The 16,327-nt window shown below is 48.7% G+C and overlaps 2 protein-coding genes across 12 annotated transcripts in view; both read left to right on the top strand.

Moving 5' to 3' along the window:
• LOC118509653 (protein GDAP2 homolog) overlaps nucleotides 1-3,830 on the top strand; it is a 39,639-nt gene extending 35,809 nt beyond the window's left edge. For all 11 annotated transcript variants that reach the window (XM_036050599.1, XM_036050597.1, XM_036050598.1 and 8 more), the window contains one exon: nucleotides 47-3,830. In XM_036050599.1, coding sequence (XP_035906492.1) covers nucleotides 47-103 — 57 coding nt within the window. In that variant the 3' untranslated portion in view covers nucleotides 104-3,830. The remainder of the gene's footprint in view (nucleotides 1-46) is intronic.
• A 2,306-nt stretch (nucleotides 3,831-6,136) lies between these two features.
• Nucleotides 6,137-15,918, top strand: LOC118509623 (protocadherin Fat 3-like). Its single transcript, XM_036050482.1, has 8 exons — nucleotides 6,137-6,468; nucleotides 8,962-9,377; nucleotides 9,443-9,631; nucleotides 9,701-13,529; nucleotides 13,594-13,800; nucleotides 13,870-15,025; nucleotides 15,100-15,512; nucleotides 15,584-15,918. Exons 1-8 carry the CDS (start codon nucleotides 6,378-6,380, stop codon nucleotides 15,805-15,807), a joined length of 6,525 nt encoding a protein of 2,174 aa, XP_035906375.1. The 5' UTR covers nucleotides 6,137-6,377; the 3' UTR covers nucleotides 15,808-15,918.
• The last annotated feature ends 409 nt before the right edge of the window (nucleotides 15,919-16,327 follow it).

Here is a 16,327-nt window from a genome sequence, read left to right as displayed (position 1 = left end):
TTCCCCATTTACTAATTTTTCATTTTTTTCCCCCCAAATGTTTCAGACCAACGGCATACACTACTTCCAACCGATCACAAACACATCGTCGCCCGCATCCTAAGCATCACCACCACCACCACCACCCGATTTCGTGTGCACCTTCCGATCCTCCGGGCTGTTGATATTATAGCGATCATCCCCATTTTCTGGCAAGCACCTTCCCCGAAGTGATCCTTCCCGCGAACCACCACCACAAACTCCGAGCGCATTTAATCGACGGTACCACCGTTTCCCACCCGAACATGTTCGCCGAACAACTTCCTCACGATCGCGATCATACAATGGATGGGTAGCGAAAAAGACGCGAAGAGGAAGGTAACCACACCCACTGTTCTATACCGTTCTATCGATGAATGATCACTAGTACTGCTACTACTACTACTACTGCTACTACTATGAGATAAGCGGAACTGACAACAGAAAATCTTTGCTTCCCGTTTTCACCATTTGTTAGGTGTTGTGAGTGAGTTTGTGCGGAACAAAGGTGTGTTTTACTGTAAGCGACTAGCAGTGCGTTGCTGGAAGGGTTGGTCAATCAAAAACTAAAGTCCCCCTTTCTTCTGGTCTATCAATCCTGTTTCGATCCTAGACCGGGGAGAGTGCTGTAGTGTTGGAACCAAAAAAACAGAGCGGTGGTTTTGGTGCGGATTCGAAATGGGAAGTGGGAGTCGTACACGTATTTATCACTAGCAGGGCACGCGGTGTCCGCATACTCTCAGCTATACAATGCTAACTAGGAAGAAACTGACGCCTTTGCCGATCGTGCGCGCGCTAGCAGCGACATTAATCACAGTTCTCAAGCGTGAATGCGTAGCGAGAGAAACAGATAGCAAAAACAAAAAAGGAAGCCCCATATACATACACACACATATATACTATATATATACTGAGAAGCAATGTAAAATCCCATTTTTTCTCAACCACCCGTTACGAGCGGGCGAGAATCGTTGTTATTGACCTGTTGAATGTAGTGAGCCGGAGGAGGTGCAAAGCCTTCGCGCGCGAGGAGTATTATAACGAATTTATTATCCTCGAATGTACTCTTCCTTTAATCTTTACCGACTTTCGATTAGTTGCGTGTATGCTGCGCTGCTCGTGCTCATCCAAAGCCAAAATTTGTGTCACTACAAAACCAAACCAAGCACACACGGTAAACTCAAGTATAGCAATCTGAATGCAAATGGGTTAGCGTTCCAACAACATCACAACCATCAGAGCTTTTGATCGACCACGGGTTTAGCGAATCGTTCCCATGTTGTTCCATAGCTCGTGGCGTGTCTTGCCGATCACCAAAAAGTGCTGCGTTGTGTTTGATTTGCGATCCGCACTGGGTGTAAGCTTACAAACGATTGCACACCGCAGCAGCAGCAGCAGCAGCAGCAGCCAGCAATTCGTACTTAAGCAAGGACATCGTATTATACATATAGAGTGATGCATATTTTGCGTGTGTGTGTGCGTGTTGTACTGTTGAACATTGAAAATTCGGATTCGGCATCGATCGAGCTTTCGGTTAATGGAGCAGCGAGCATTCCAGCAGAAAAGTATTATAGCAAAACAGCAGAGTATATAGTATATAGAGAGCGAGAGAGAGAGAGAGAGAGAGCAAGGCAAGGTAGTAGCAATAGGAGCAAAGTTGATACATATATATATACACACGTACACGTACTGTATAATAGAAGAAGAAACAACACACACACACATACAGATTTATGAGTAATAATAAGTAGCAATTGAGTAGTTTAGCCGCCGGAGCGTCGTCATGTTAAATATCGGAGGGTTAAAGTTTGACGGGCCACTCAACACATATATACATAAAAAGCACAGCAATTTGGCGCGCACTGTGTAAGGGAGTGTTCCATCACCCGACTGCATCCCCTAACTGGCAAACCGCAATGCGTTCTTGTTAAGCGGCGAAAAAAAACCAACTGCTAAACTGCTCCCTCATCCGAAGAAGTGTATCGGCAAAGGTGTGATTAGCTTTTAACAGACCTCTAACCTAGACTCTATATTTTGCAAAGCAAGAAATATAAAGAATTGTTTTGTTTTCCTATATTTACACCCAACAAACGGAACCAACCGAACAGGCAGTGTTCCGATCGCTCGCGTTGAAAGTAGCCCTCCCCTCACAACGTTCTAACCTGCAATAAGCGCTACCGCTGGTACAAATGCCTTAACCAAGTTAATGAAGCTTTCGTTGCCGTAGTTGAGATGAGATTGATTATTTCCCTTGTTCTTCTTCCTTGGCACACTACAACCGCGAGAGAGGTCTCTAGGCCTGCCATTTTTGGCTTTCGGTGACTTGATTTTACTCGTAGTAAAGTGGTCAGCCCTACGTACGGGGAGGCGGTCTGGATGGGATTTGAACCCCGGATCACCGTTCCTTTTCAGCGTCTCCCCTGGCACACAAACCTTCTGCCACGTGGTCCTGTTGAAGGGTGTGCGTGTTGTGTGTTTCATTGCGCGTAATCGGAAAAATGTGCCAATTTGTTTTTTCTTCGTCACATCTTTCCAGCTCTGTGGTAATGAACGGCCACTACGACGCTAAGAACACCATTCCGGCAAACAATCATAATACTCTCGCCGTCGCCACACCTCTTCCCTTCAGGGCTTGTAGGCGGAGGAACCTAGGTAGTGTAGTGTTAATGCTAGTCAAAAGAACAACAAACAAACAAACAAACAAATGCAACAGCAGTAGTAAAACATGAAACGAAAAACTTTAACTCGATGCTGTTTTGGTGGGGGTAAGATTTGGTTAGCATGTAGTTGAAGACGGACGATGATATCTCAAACACGCCTATGTAAGAGCAGAACACACACACACACGCACACAAACACACTGCAAAAGTAGCAGCAAGTGCATAACATATTAATCGCAAAGTTGAACCAAGCAAACACCAAATTGATTGTTTCTGTTTTGTACTGAAGAGAAGAAGGGTGGAACAGGGGCGCGCGCTGCTGAACCAAGAGCTGTGCCGTGTCAACCCACGGTCACAAGCTATACATAGTTATGTAGTTAAGGCATGTTGTAGCTTAAATCACGAACAAAAAATTTGCGACGGATTATTTAAGCCTGTTGAGACCAACGCTCTCCTCAGCCGCTCCGTTAGGGAGATAGCAGAAGCAGCATGGCAGCCGAGAGATACACCGTAGAACATGGAGTTTGGAAGCCATTAGATAGCGGTAGAGCAAGAATGGGTTCACCCGATGCAATCACTCACCCCCCCTAATCCCCGGCCAACAAGCGGTACAGAGGTTTTTTTCTTTTTGGTTGTTGTTGTGGTTGTTGTTCTTGTTGTTGCCAGCACATGAGGTTATGCCCCGGGACAGGGTGAGCGCGCGCGGAGTGACTGACCAACACAGACCAGCAGGAGCTGATGTTCCGGGCGATGTACATACACACAACAACACCCCTCGTTTCGACCCCCCTCGCGTGAGGAGTGAGGAGTGTTTTAATTGTTTGCCGATTGCTCGTTTTTAGATTTGCCGCTGGAAACAGCCCGTAGATGTGTTATTTTAAAATGCAAACCACCCCCCGCGATTGGTGGTCCTTGCTCTGCAGCAGGATATTCCGCGGTAAAGACCCACACCGAAACAAAAAACTAAGTAAGAAAGTTAGATCAACAGAAAAGGCTCAAGCACGAATGCGTTTTAAACAACAACAAAAAATCACTGCTGCCCCAAGCAGCAGCAGCAGCAGGACGGTTGGAACGAGGATGAGGCATTGAAAGAATTTAAGATTTGAGCGAGTGTGATTCGGAGAAAATAAATATTTGGTTGATTGGAAACAAGACACGCATTGTAATTGTTTTCAGGTTGAGAAGATTCGATATGTCGGATGATGGCGCAACGCACCCTATAGCCTTCACTTCATCACTTCATCGCAACTTGAGGCCTTCTGCCCATCAACTTGGATCCTGGTATCCATGCCTTAAAACAGGCATGTCAAACATTCGGCTTATGAGTCATCGCAATCCGACCCGCAAAGGACTGCTGAATCAATCGACTACTACCTAGACAAGTCCATGATCAGATGATTAATACGTTGATTCGTGGGGAAGCAATGATAACCTGGCATCAAGATTTGGGAGTTTAATGCCGTGCAATTGACATGGTCATCATCTAAATTCCGCTAGACTGATGTGATTCTTATTCATGAAGGGCGTCCTGGTCGTATTGCTTAAACTAGAACGAATACAACTCACGGTGGGTTGGAGACATTTCCTTCTCCAAACTATGAAAGACCCCTTATCCCGGTTGAACTTGGCTGATTCGTTACTAATTTCGTCATCTAAATCGTGGTCCTGTCGATTGTGATCCTGTCTATCCTGTGTCCTGCGCGATGAGATCATCTGGTAAGTGTTTGTCTTCGTGGGTATTTCGTTGGGTTTCGAGAACCAGCGTTTTCCACCAGAACCGCCTTGTCTGCAATCGTTGATCATTGCTACACTTCATTGCAACTCTATAGCTTGTGATCCTGGATCATCCAGATTATCCAGGTTATGCTGCCTATGCCATACCAAGCCCCTCTATCATCGCACACATTCATTCATTCTTTCAGGTAGATATCTTCCCCGCCTCCCAGTAGACTTCGAATAGGAACGTTAGGCGTTCTGACGCACTCCTGAACTGCATCTAATAAGGAGCGAAATGGTTAGACCTAAGCCTTGACATCATTCAAATACGACGCTCGATTCGCTGAAATGCCATGGACCAGGGATTCAAGGACAAATCAATCTCCCAAGTTCATCTGTGTCCCACCGAGCCATGCAGAGAGACTATGGGGCACACATGTGCTCGTGAGGTAGGTAAAGCCTATCAAAAAGAGACCTATTAAAATTAAGTAAAATTTAACCTCTCAAATGCACGCCACCAACCAAAGATATTTAATTATACTGTTATTTGGCAGCAATCCTACCCGCGACTCAAAATGAGTTTGACATTACTGGCCTCCAACATACTCTACGGGCTGGGTCGTTCGGTGCCATTCTTATGACATGATCAACGTGTGCCGGTGCCTGGATTGTTTCTCATCTAATACGCATTAGTAAGGGTTCGGTGTAACCGCTTCTGGTAAAAAAATGAATCAACGTTAGGGCTCTTCCATTGCCTCCTTCCACACAAACGAGTGAGCGAGGAGGGTTACGTCGGTTTGCCACAGAGTCCATACTTTAGAGGCATTTTGAGTGCCGGAACTTTAGATGTTCTATACCGTGTCCTTCTCCAAAAGTATTGTGTATGGAGAATGGATTCCCAGTAGGATAATGATTTGGTTGACATCATACTTGGGATCAGCTCATATCATCATACAGTACAGTACAAACGAATACCTCAGTCAGCATTTGTACCTTGGGTCCTTCGGGAAACTTCTGCTACACAAGACAAACTCGCATCAACGATGTGTATGCCATCCGCGTAGGACAGGATCTCGAGCCACTAGCTGCAGGTGACTTTCAAAATGTTCATCCTCGATCTTCCATCTTCGTCATTTGTGGCCCTGTCTAGTCAAGTCTGTCTGTCTAGTCCAAGATGAAGAGAAGACAGGGAAGCCCATTTCCCTGGAATATGTTGACCGTTGGTGGTAGAAAAGGAGGTGAGCAGTCCGAGAAGACGATCTTGGTCAACTACCAATTCTACCTCAACAGTGTCACTACGAATATCTGGAGCCCCCAAGCCCCCAAGGATCGTCGGTATATGAGTTGATTCAGAAACTTCAAAGCTTTATAAAACCGATTTACTCTTACAGATGCTGCTTGCGTTAATGTACTTCGAAACCCTCAAATGCAATACCCCGTTCCCCGAAAAAAACCCCCCCGAGATAGCACAGACCAGCCATTTGCCTGGTCACATCCTCAGTAAACAGCAGTACAGTGAGCAGTAGTTGGGTCATAAGACACAAGGGGAGTAGGCTTCCTGTATGCGCCTGCTTACTGTACTTGTTGACATCTATAGGGTGCGCACTCGCTCTCCCCAGCTACCCCGCCTCTCCCCCCCTTTGGAGCCGTATCTGATTTTAATTTATCTGATAACAGAATCAATCGGCGACGGATGCTCGATATTGCCTATCACCGCACATCGTTGCTCTGAAAGGGGGGTGAGCGAAGAAGTTCAACTCGCCCCATCATAACCGTGGCCGCGGACAGTCGTTTGTGAGCAGTAACCGCGTACGGACGGATGTGAGTGCAGTACAGTTGGCTAAGAATTGCGGAAGAAAAAAGTTTGAGGAAACAAAAACACCGTGCGTCAAGTGTTCAAGAGTGTGTGTGTGTGTGTGTGTGTGTGTTCTCACTTCATGTGGTCTCACGTGTCATCTTTAAGCATCTGGCGGCAGTGCAAGCATGGGTAGAGGAAGTGAATGCGCCTTCAGTAGGCTTCCGTTAATCGTGATTCTAGCGTTGATGCTAGTGCCCGCTACCGTTCATGCGCAAGGTGAGAAAGCAATCGAGATTTTCGGTGCTACACGTGTTCTTAATGGCTTAGGCAGCTGCTCAGTGTGCTTCTTCCGGAAGGATTTACTATGAAGAGTGTACCATCGGTTAAGAAATCAACCTCCTTTAGTAGACACCCGACAAAGCAGGCCAAGCGTGCAGGGGGACGCGATAGAAACAACCTCATTTAGACACCCGACAAAGCAGGCCAAGCCTGCAAGTGATGATAGATACAATCAAAAAGTGACAGGCAACAATCATTACCCATTTGCTTGATTGCTTGTTAAAACAGGTGTCCGTCCATTAAAGCACGGTTTCGTCCGGCCGCGCAGTGTGTTGGTCCCTTTTTTTGATGGATTGCATCTATTCGCTCGGACTGTCTCCCTAAAGTGTCAGTTGTGGTGCCGGCTAGAGGGAAGCAAAAGGAAAGCCCATATCAGTGCACAAATGACACGCTTGACTCATAATTGTACGGCGAAAACACGGTGACAACCCGAATCACGTTTCATCTCGGTGCCGGGAGTGGGAGTTTTAAGGTTCCGTCCTATTTTTTGTTTTATCAAAATAATACCACCATCGAGTGCAATTAAATTAGTGTTATCAGGGTTAGTAATCGATGGCAGCGGGGTATTGTTCATCGGTGTTATCATTACTGCGCTTAGGCAGGCACCGTATTACCGCACGGTGCGAAATCTACATCCGTGTTCTATATTATCGATAGATTTCGGTGAGAGATTTGCCGTGCAATTTCTGGTGCTTATCGGACAAACCTCCGCAGCTATCTGTCTGTGTATTAGTCTAGGGTAGAGACAAGCGCGATCCTTCGTGGTATCGTCATTTTAAGGGTTTGGGTGATGAAGATCAACGTGTCTAGATCACAGTCCTTAATTTTCCCCAAGGGTGCTTAAATTAGATTCCAGCTACACTGAGCGAATTAAGTATAGACCCAGCGTGTTAGATTTTAAAAATTCAATTACATATGGACATGGACATAAGGATGGTCCGGTGATGGAGGCGATAACTGCGCCGGTCTTCACGCGGCAGGACCGGGCTTCAAATCCCAGCTCAAATTTATACCAAAAGTCTTTTCGGGCCTTTTTTTCGCTCAGTTGCAGTGACATTTGGGAGGACTGTGATGCGATATAAGCGACACATGGGAGACATTCCCTTCTTGGAGCTGTGAAAAGGCACCTTACCCAGCGTACGCTCGGTTGGATTCGGAACCCTTCATTCTGGTTCATAATTGATATGTCCAGTGACCAGAAGACATGTGGAGCAAATTTTGTCAAGCAACGAACGCTCGGTGCCTTTTAGAAGTCTCGGTCAGTTCAAATTAGCCAAAACGTCTTAACCCGATTCGGTTCAACATCGCCGAACAATGTATTTCCTCAACGGAATCTGAATGTAAATATTTGATCTTAATGGATGAAGTGATGTTCCACCCTCATGGTTTGGATTAGTGATGGGCAGGTCGACCCGAACCTACCGGAATCGTTCGAGTAGTATTGCTAGCTCCAACGAATTCGGGTCGACCCGTAGGTGCAAAGAGTTCGAGACGACCCATAGATAAGACCAAACTCGTTGAACTCACCGATCGCTCCGGACTCGCTGCACCCGCGGGTCAACCCGAACCTACCGGTCGAACTCGCGTATGCTTTGCTGCATCAAAGAGACGACCCGAACTCGATTCCTATAGGAACGAACTCGCCTCTGGGTCTACCCGTGAAAAGAGTCGTAAGAGACCCATCACTAGTGTAGCTAGTTGGCATTACTGTTGGCTAGCGCTGCGTAAAGATCCCAAACCTGATATGAGTTTGATAATTGATTCTAGTTCACGTTTTGGGGAGCCTTTCCCATTCGAAGGAAAGCAGCTAAAGTCGAAGGATAGCTCAATGTTAGCAATTGTCTCACTCCACCATGGCGAGCCTTATCCTTCCACAATGCATTTATGTAATTGCTCAGTTTTAAGAAGCTGTAACGTCGTACCGGTGAATGCTGAGAACCGATCGGGCTTTGTACTCTAGAACAAAAAACTATTTTAAATAAAATAATTTTGAGGGATTCACTCGTACATCTCTCTTCTCCTATCTTAAAAATGGTGGTGGTGCTATAATTATTTTGCTCAGTGTAATTGTACACTGGACCATCGCACCTGTGCGGTGTATCTGAGTGCGGTAACCTCCTAGTAGAAAAGAACTGTTGAACGATCTCACAGGTGCGCTCGCCTATCTGAACATCATTTGTTCTCCTCGAGCCCGCTGGTGGTCCGAAGGTCAGTTCCCATCTATGCTTTTAGCAGTTAATGTACAACAAGTCTAGCTGCCCCTTACATGATGCCATCCTCTCTGATAAGCTTCTGGCAGCACATCACCTACAGATGATGAGCGGACCAGACCAGACCAGAACTATCAGCATAGTAGCAGGGCACGAAAACATCCTTTATCACCTACCCTTCCTACCCTCTCCCCCTTTTCATCTCCGCCCCAAAATACAGAATGTTCATCACCAACGCTCTCGTTCGGCGGCCAGTTCCCTGTCGGGCCCGAAATTTCCGCCACCGTCGGTGCAGGCTACACACTAGCCCAGCACGACGTCACCAACGTAGCCTCCGTGTCCGTTAGTGCGACGGCATCCAACTTACCGGTGTACATTGAGGCTGTGCTCGACGCCGGCCGGCTGACGATTCGTACGAGCGCCCAGTTTGTCAACTACGAAAAGCAGGAGGACACGCTGTTCTTCCTACAGGAGATCCGGTTCACCTGTGCGTCGGGCTCGCTGCGCGACATGACGTTCCGGCAGTCGATCAAGGAGGAGAACAATCACGCACCACTCTTCTCGCAAGCGATCTACAACATTGCGGTGCCGCTGCCACTGCCCAGGGAATTCAACATACAACAGTTCATTGACGGGGTAAGGTTGCGCGTTGGTTGGAAAAGCAAAGGGCGTTTGCTGAAAAAAAACTTCCTCCATTACAGGGCAAGGGCATCGTGGCGCACGATTACGATATAACGAAGAACAAGGTATCATTTTCGATTGCCGAAAACGATTACTTTACCGTGCAGACAGCAAATGGGTCGTCGCGCACGCAGTTTCTGGCGAGTCTGATAACGAAACAAACGCTCACGAAGATACAGCCACCGATCACGCTGCAGATCACTGCCGTGGTAAGTAAGCTCCACAGCGATACGATCTGTGGGAAGGTCTACAGCGTCCCAATTGTGTGCCTTTTGCAGGATGAAGGAAGCCCTCCGAAATCATCACAGGCAACACTGAACATCGAAGGAGACCCAGTGATTTCGTTCGTACCGCCACCAGAGTTTGAGCAAAACCTGTACAGAACAGCGTACAAAATCGGTGCCACTTTCACTCCCGTGCGCATTTCTATGGCTCCGGGGACATACGATTCTACGGTGAGCTTCGAAACCTCCGGCGATGATGCGGACTACTTCACTGTCACACCTGCAGCGGATAGGAGCAGTGTAACTGTCAGCTTACGATCAGCCGCAACGATCGACGAGGGAAAGAAGTTGCTCACACTCACCATCGCTGCCAGTCGTTCGGGAACGGACAGCATAGGACGAACCGCGTTGGTAGTGGAACTGTCAACCGATCCGAAGGTAGTTCCCACCTTCGAAGCGTCGCTGTACACCGGTACGATCGATCGTAACAAAGTGATCAGCGTGGACAGTATCAAACTGATTCCATCAACCAGCGATAGTAGCGTGCGAGTGCAATTGACCGGCGAGGATGCTCAGTATTTCACTGCGTCGCTTGCCAGCAACCAAGTTACGGTAGCTCCAGCGAGCCAACTAACCGACGTGGTGCTGAAGGAAAAGCACTACTTCCTGGTAACCGTACAAGCGGATAAAGCCGACAGCGGGACGGGGGAAACGCTGCTGGTGCTATCGGTGGATAAAAGTGACCTGAAAGATCCTCGCTTCGAAAAGATGGTGTACGAAGGTACGATTACTGAATCGGGCACATTAAATGTCCCCGTGGTTAGAATTTCCCCCGACAGCTTCGTGTCCGGTTTGGAGTATAGCTTTTCGGGCGACATCAGCCTCCTGACCACGAACGCCGATAGCAGTGGCACCATCACCATCGCACCGAACAATGTCACGCCGGACAAGCTGCTCGACAAAAGCTACCTAATGCTTTCGATTGTTGCGAAGCTGGAAGGTGACGAAGTCGCGCACGCCGTACTCATCCTCAAGGTCCTGCGCACCCCGGTAGTGTTGCCACAGTTTACCCGGCCCCTGCTAGAGGGTGAAATGATCGAGAAAACGTTAGCGATCAGTTTACCGTACGTGGAAATCGTACCGGAATCGTTCACCGCCGACATCGCACTGAGCGTGGTCGACGAGCGGTACTTCTTCGACATTCAACCGTTTAATCCGCAGAACGTGTTCAAAGTGTTCCTCCGCGGGAACGTCACCCGCGGCATGTTGCAAGGGCTTGATCGGCTTACATTTACCGTGAAGGCCACCAATCCCAGCTCGGCGAGCGTGTATTGCTTCGTTGCGATCGACATTGTTCGCACGGCGGCGCCAACCTTCGAACGGCTCATCTACGACGGGGTGATCGATGAATCAAAGCAGCTAGCTGAGGAGATAGTGGCCAGGCTAACGGCCGATTCGACTGATGCAAGTGTCGTGTACACGCTCGAAGGAGAAGATGCCAGTTTGTTCGGGCTGGAAGCTTTGCAGCCGGACGGTGTGCGCATTAAGCTGAAGACAGAGCTGACCGAAGATGAGTTTGACCGTCGGGATCACTTCAGTTTGAATTTGAAAGCTACCAACCCACAGCTGCCGGCCAGCACGATCGTGCCGGTGATTGTGTACGTGAAGCATTCTTTGATCAAAATTCCTCGTTTCGAAAAACCACTCTACAAGTCCCGAATCGACGTAGACTTGCAGCTGGTTCCGTTCGAGCAAATCGAGCTAGAACCTGGTACGTACACGGACTCGACCACGGTTGCCGTCCGCAACAGCAACAGTGATCTGTTTGAAGTGAGGCTATCCCAGGGAGTGGTTTCGATACAGCTCCTGAAGGAACTGGATGCAGCGGCGGTGAGTGATATCAGCCGGTTCGAGTTTGTGGTGGAGTGCAGCACCCCTGGCCAAGCGTCCGGATTCACTACCGTGATCGTCGATATTGATCGTGCGCTTGCTCCTGCGTTTACCGATCTATTCTACGTTGGTGAGGTGAAAGAGGACGCCAAGCAAATAATGTTCAGCCAAACGGTAACTCTCTCACCGGAAACGATCGCGAGCAACACCGAGTACAGCCTGGAAGGGTACGACAGTACCCTGGTCCGGTACGAGAAACTGGACGATCAAAGCTTGAGCTTCTTCTTGCGCGATGAAGTGTCCAAAGATCAATTGAAGCTTCGGTCCGAAATCGGGTTCTTGATCGTCGCGACTAACCCAGCCGCTAGTCGGTCAGCTACCGTTTCCTGCTCGGTGAAAATAGTGCGCGAAGTTAAACCCACCTTCACGCGTACCTCCTTCCATGGGAAGATTGTCGAAGGCACTACCGCCGCGGACTTTGGAGATGCCGCAATCGCTTGGGAAGGTGGAAGCGTAAAGGAAACGACCTCATTCACCATCGTCGATGCAATGTCAAACAATTGGTTCGATGTTAAGCTGGCCGAGAATGGAAGCACGGTCGACATCGTCCTTAAGCCGGAAGTGAAGTGGGATCAGGTACGATCGTACGTGTACTATCAGCTCATCCTCCAAGCCGTCAATCCCGGTTCCGACGCGACACAATGTACGCTCGTGATCGATGTAGAAAATTTGCCCGCCATCACACCGACCTTCACGAAATCCATCTATCGAGGTGCGTTGCAGGAAGGTACGAAGGAGGTGATGTTTTCGGCTGCGGACACCATTACCGTACGATCGGACACGATCATGTCCACGTTTCAGTACGCCGCGGTTGAAGGTGATACCAGCCTGTTCGATGTGGCGCTGGTCGAGGATAACAAGTTCAAAGTATCGCTCAAAGACACCGTCGCACCGAGCGACATCGAGGGACGTGACCTGTTCAGCTTCATGCTGAAGATCAACAATGCGTACAGTGCGGACGATACCGCCACGATTGTGATCACGGTAAAGTTGGACGACATAGTCAATCCGACCTTTGGGAAGCTGCTGTACAGTGGCACCATCGTGCAGGGTACAGTCGAGGTAAGTTTGCCCGAGACAATCCAACTCACCGCCGGCAGCTTCACGGAAAACACGGAGATTGGTGTCGGTGGCACGGATGCTGCACTGTTCTCCATCTCCCGCGCTGGGTCTACGATCGAGTTAAAGGTTCGTGAAGGCGCCATCAACTGGGACGAGTTGGCGTCGAAGCACTACCTAAGCGTGTACGTGCAAGCGACCAATCCTGGCAGCGAAACATCGACCTCGTTCGTCGTGATAGAGATCACACAGCTGAGGCAACCTCGGTTTGCGCAATCTTCAGCCCACGGGTACATTGCTGCCGGGGAGCGCGATGTACAGTTTTTGGCAGGATCCGAACTAAGGATAGTGTCCGGCAGTACTGAGCCCGGCTATCAGTGGAATCTGGCCGGTGATGACTACCAGCTGTTCGATGGGGCGTTGGTGGACGATCTGTTTAGATTTAGTCTCCGGGAAGCAGCTTCCGAGGAGCAGCTTCAATCTAGAACCAGTTTCAAGTTCCGGGTCACAGTTAAAAATCCTACCGGAAAGGAAACTGAATCGGCCGTTGTGATAAATCGCCAGCTGTTAATGCCACAGTTTTCCAAACACATCTACACCGGCGCGTTTAGTGAAGATCTTCAGCTGTCGCTGACGGACGCGATAGAGCTAACACAGGCCAGCTTTTCAACCGGAGTCCTTGTTCGCGCGATTGAATCCAACGTTGACTTTCTATCGCTGGAGCAAAATGGGCCGAGTGTGCAGCTGAAGCTTTCCCGGCCAATTTCGACGAATGATTTTCAGGGTCTGGACGCGGTACGCCTTGTGCTGGAGGCTGCGGCTTCTGATGACGTCCGGAGCACGTGCACTGTTACGTTGATGGTTCCCGAAGGAAGTAAGTTTCAGGTTGCGCCGAGGAGAATGACGATCGCTCCTAATCTTTTGAACTCTGATTGCAGCACCTTGTACACCACTGCCACCGATTGTTGATTGCTCTAGCTGCTATAACTGCACGACGGGAGGCGTTCAGGAGGATGTGCCTGTGTTTGCGAATGGCAACTACCGGTTCCAGCTGAGGAGCGATACTACCGGTCCAATAGGTGCGGTGTCCGCTACGGTAAAGGACCCGACGGCCGTGGTAGAGCATACCATAGAGATGGCGGATGGTGAGTTGGAGAACCTTTCCACGACGCATTCGTGATGACTAACGCTCTCGTTTGAACTTCTATTTTTAGGCTACTTGCAATCGCTCCTTTCCATAACCCCAGAAGGACTCCTTACGATTGCTCGTCCGCTCATCCCGAACGTGTATCAGTTCGTGGTGCATGCAACGAACGCAGCGGCAGGAAAGAAGGCTACGGCGAACGTTTGGCTAGATGTACTGAATCAACACGAGTGTACCGAGGGTGACAAGCAACCGACAGTCGATCAAGTGTTGGTTGTGCGTCATCTGGAAGAAGAACGGCCTTACACAACCATTTTCTACACACAGCTGAGCCCGCGTTGTTCGTACGAGCTGATCAGTGAACAGCCAACCGAGGACGACCAACAGTCCTACTTCTACATTGATCAGCAAACGAACTGGCTTGCTTGCAGGAGCTTCGATCGGGAAGATCGAGATCTGTTCGGTGACATGCAAGTACCACAATTCAGCCTTCTAATGCAACTGAAATGCTCCGAGACGGATGAACAATCTCAACGATCACCAGTGAAACGATCGCTCGTTGAAACAGACACAATCAACTATGCGTCAGATATAACAATTGTGACCATCATCGTGGACGATATTAACGATAACGATCCGGTCTTTGTCGAGCCAGCAACCGCACCCGGTACAAACGCGATCCATCTCGGTTTCCCCGAACCATCCTTAGCTAGCAAACTGATGCTGTCCGGGCTGCTTACCGTCAGGGCGACTGATGCGGACGAAGGATTAAACGCAGCGATAAGATATAGCTTGTCGGAAAATGAACATTTTATGCTGGATCCCGTAACTGGATCGATTGAACCAACGAAAAGCGCTTTGCGAGACTCGGATCTGATCGATCTCACGGTGATTGCTACGGATCGTGAAGGAGCCTTGGATGGACGCGGTACCGCCCTTGACCTAGTGGTACATCGCTTGCATGAAAATCATGTCGCGTTCCTTACTGTAACTACGGTTAACGAAGCTAGCGTACAGATTATAATCGACCAAATCAATCTTCAGAGTGATTTCCACCTGAAGGTGCTTCGTCAAGCCTATATTCCCGAGGCTGACACTACAGCACCTGTTCGCGTGACGCGTAATGCGGTGGCAAGAGAGATAGAGGATTCTACGAGCAATATGCGGCTGATAGTGTACGCTCTGAACGACGACAATCAACTCTTGAACACGGACGACATCCGAAAGTGAGTATTCGAAAAGAGAGGGATTCATTCGGCTATTTGTTGCTTTAACTAACTTTATATTACTTTATTTCCAGCGCTATAAGGAACGTGTTCCCAGGCATTGGAACGTCCGCAATAGCGTCATTCAACGATGCCGTGTGCTACGGCAACAGCACGAACCCCTCCTGCCCTTCCACGCCTAGCTGTCCCGAAGAGCTCACCGGTCGCTCCAGCAATGGTGGCCTAATAGCTTCGACCTCGGTACTGGGAGGGCTCCTTCTCATCACTCTCGCCCTTACGATGGTGCTGTACTTGCGGTACGTGAGACCACTGTCGAAGGGTGCCGACAGCACCCCGTCCGACGTAGAACAGCTTGAAAACGACTTCGATTCTACACCACCACCAACTCCACCAACGCTGGGTGGCAAGAAGGAACAACCGATTGCCGATCCGGAGGTGATGGAAGATCGGAAAATATCGATCAACATTGCCGGTATCACTATGCAAGGTAAAGGTGCAAAAGGGGTAGCTTATAGAGATACAAAAGATAATCATATGAATTACAAAACATCTCCACAGAGTCTGAAGATACCAACACGGACAGCAACCGGCTAGCACGGTCGCTAGCCGAGCGGTTGGACGAGGAAGATGAGTATGGTGCAGCCGTTTTCGGAACAACGAGTCAGGACACGTTCAGCGAACCGAAAAACGTGAAATTCAACGAAGTGGTCGAACGGATAGAGGTGCAAGAGCATCACAGCGATGAGGAAGATGGTGGCTCCGTGTACGAGGAACGATTGTAGCGAAGCTACCACGGTCGTATTATTTAAAACTAAGGTTTAATGTGGCAGAACGATCTGTAATTCTGCTTAACATAATGTACAAAATAAAAGATAATGTTTAAAATCCATAAAGATTGATATTGGTTCTGTGTTAAGGCTTGCGCTCGAAGAAATTTGAAACTTGGTTAAGGATTTGGAGGTGTGATGTACTACACCAATTCCGTTGTGGAAAGATCAGCAGTAAGGGAATTGGACCAAACGCTCGCCAGATATGTCACAGCTGCATGCAAAGTTAAGCTGCTGCGTTGCAAATTACTCCTAACAGGATCCAACGTTCCACTGTATGATGATTGCAACTTTCCACAACGGGGTTGCAACGTTCCACTAGCCAGTTGAAGCATTCCACCGAGTGATTGAAGTTTTATGACACGATTTGAAACCCTGATCAAAAAGGCTACGGTAGACCCTTTACATCTAGAAAGCGGAGTTGGAGTTGTGGTCTTCGGAGTTGGAGGAGGATAACGGACAAGAAGTCGTAGGG

This window comes from Anopheles stephensi, chromosome 3 (assembly GCF_013141755.1).
Source record: "Anopheles stephensi strain Indian chromosome 3, UCI_ANSTEP_V1.0, whole genome shotgun sequence".
NCBI lineage: Eukaryota > Metazoa > Arthropoda > Insecta > Diptera > Culicidae > Anopheles > Anopheles stephensi.
This window is presented reverse-complemented; position numbering and strand designations above follow the sequence as displayed.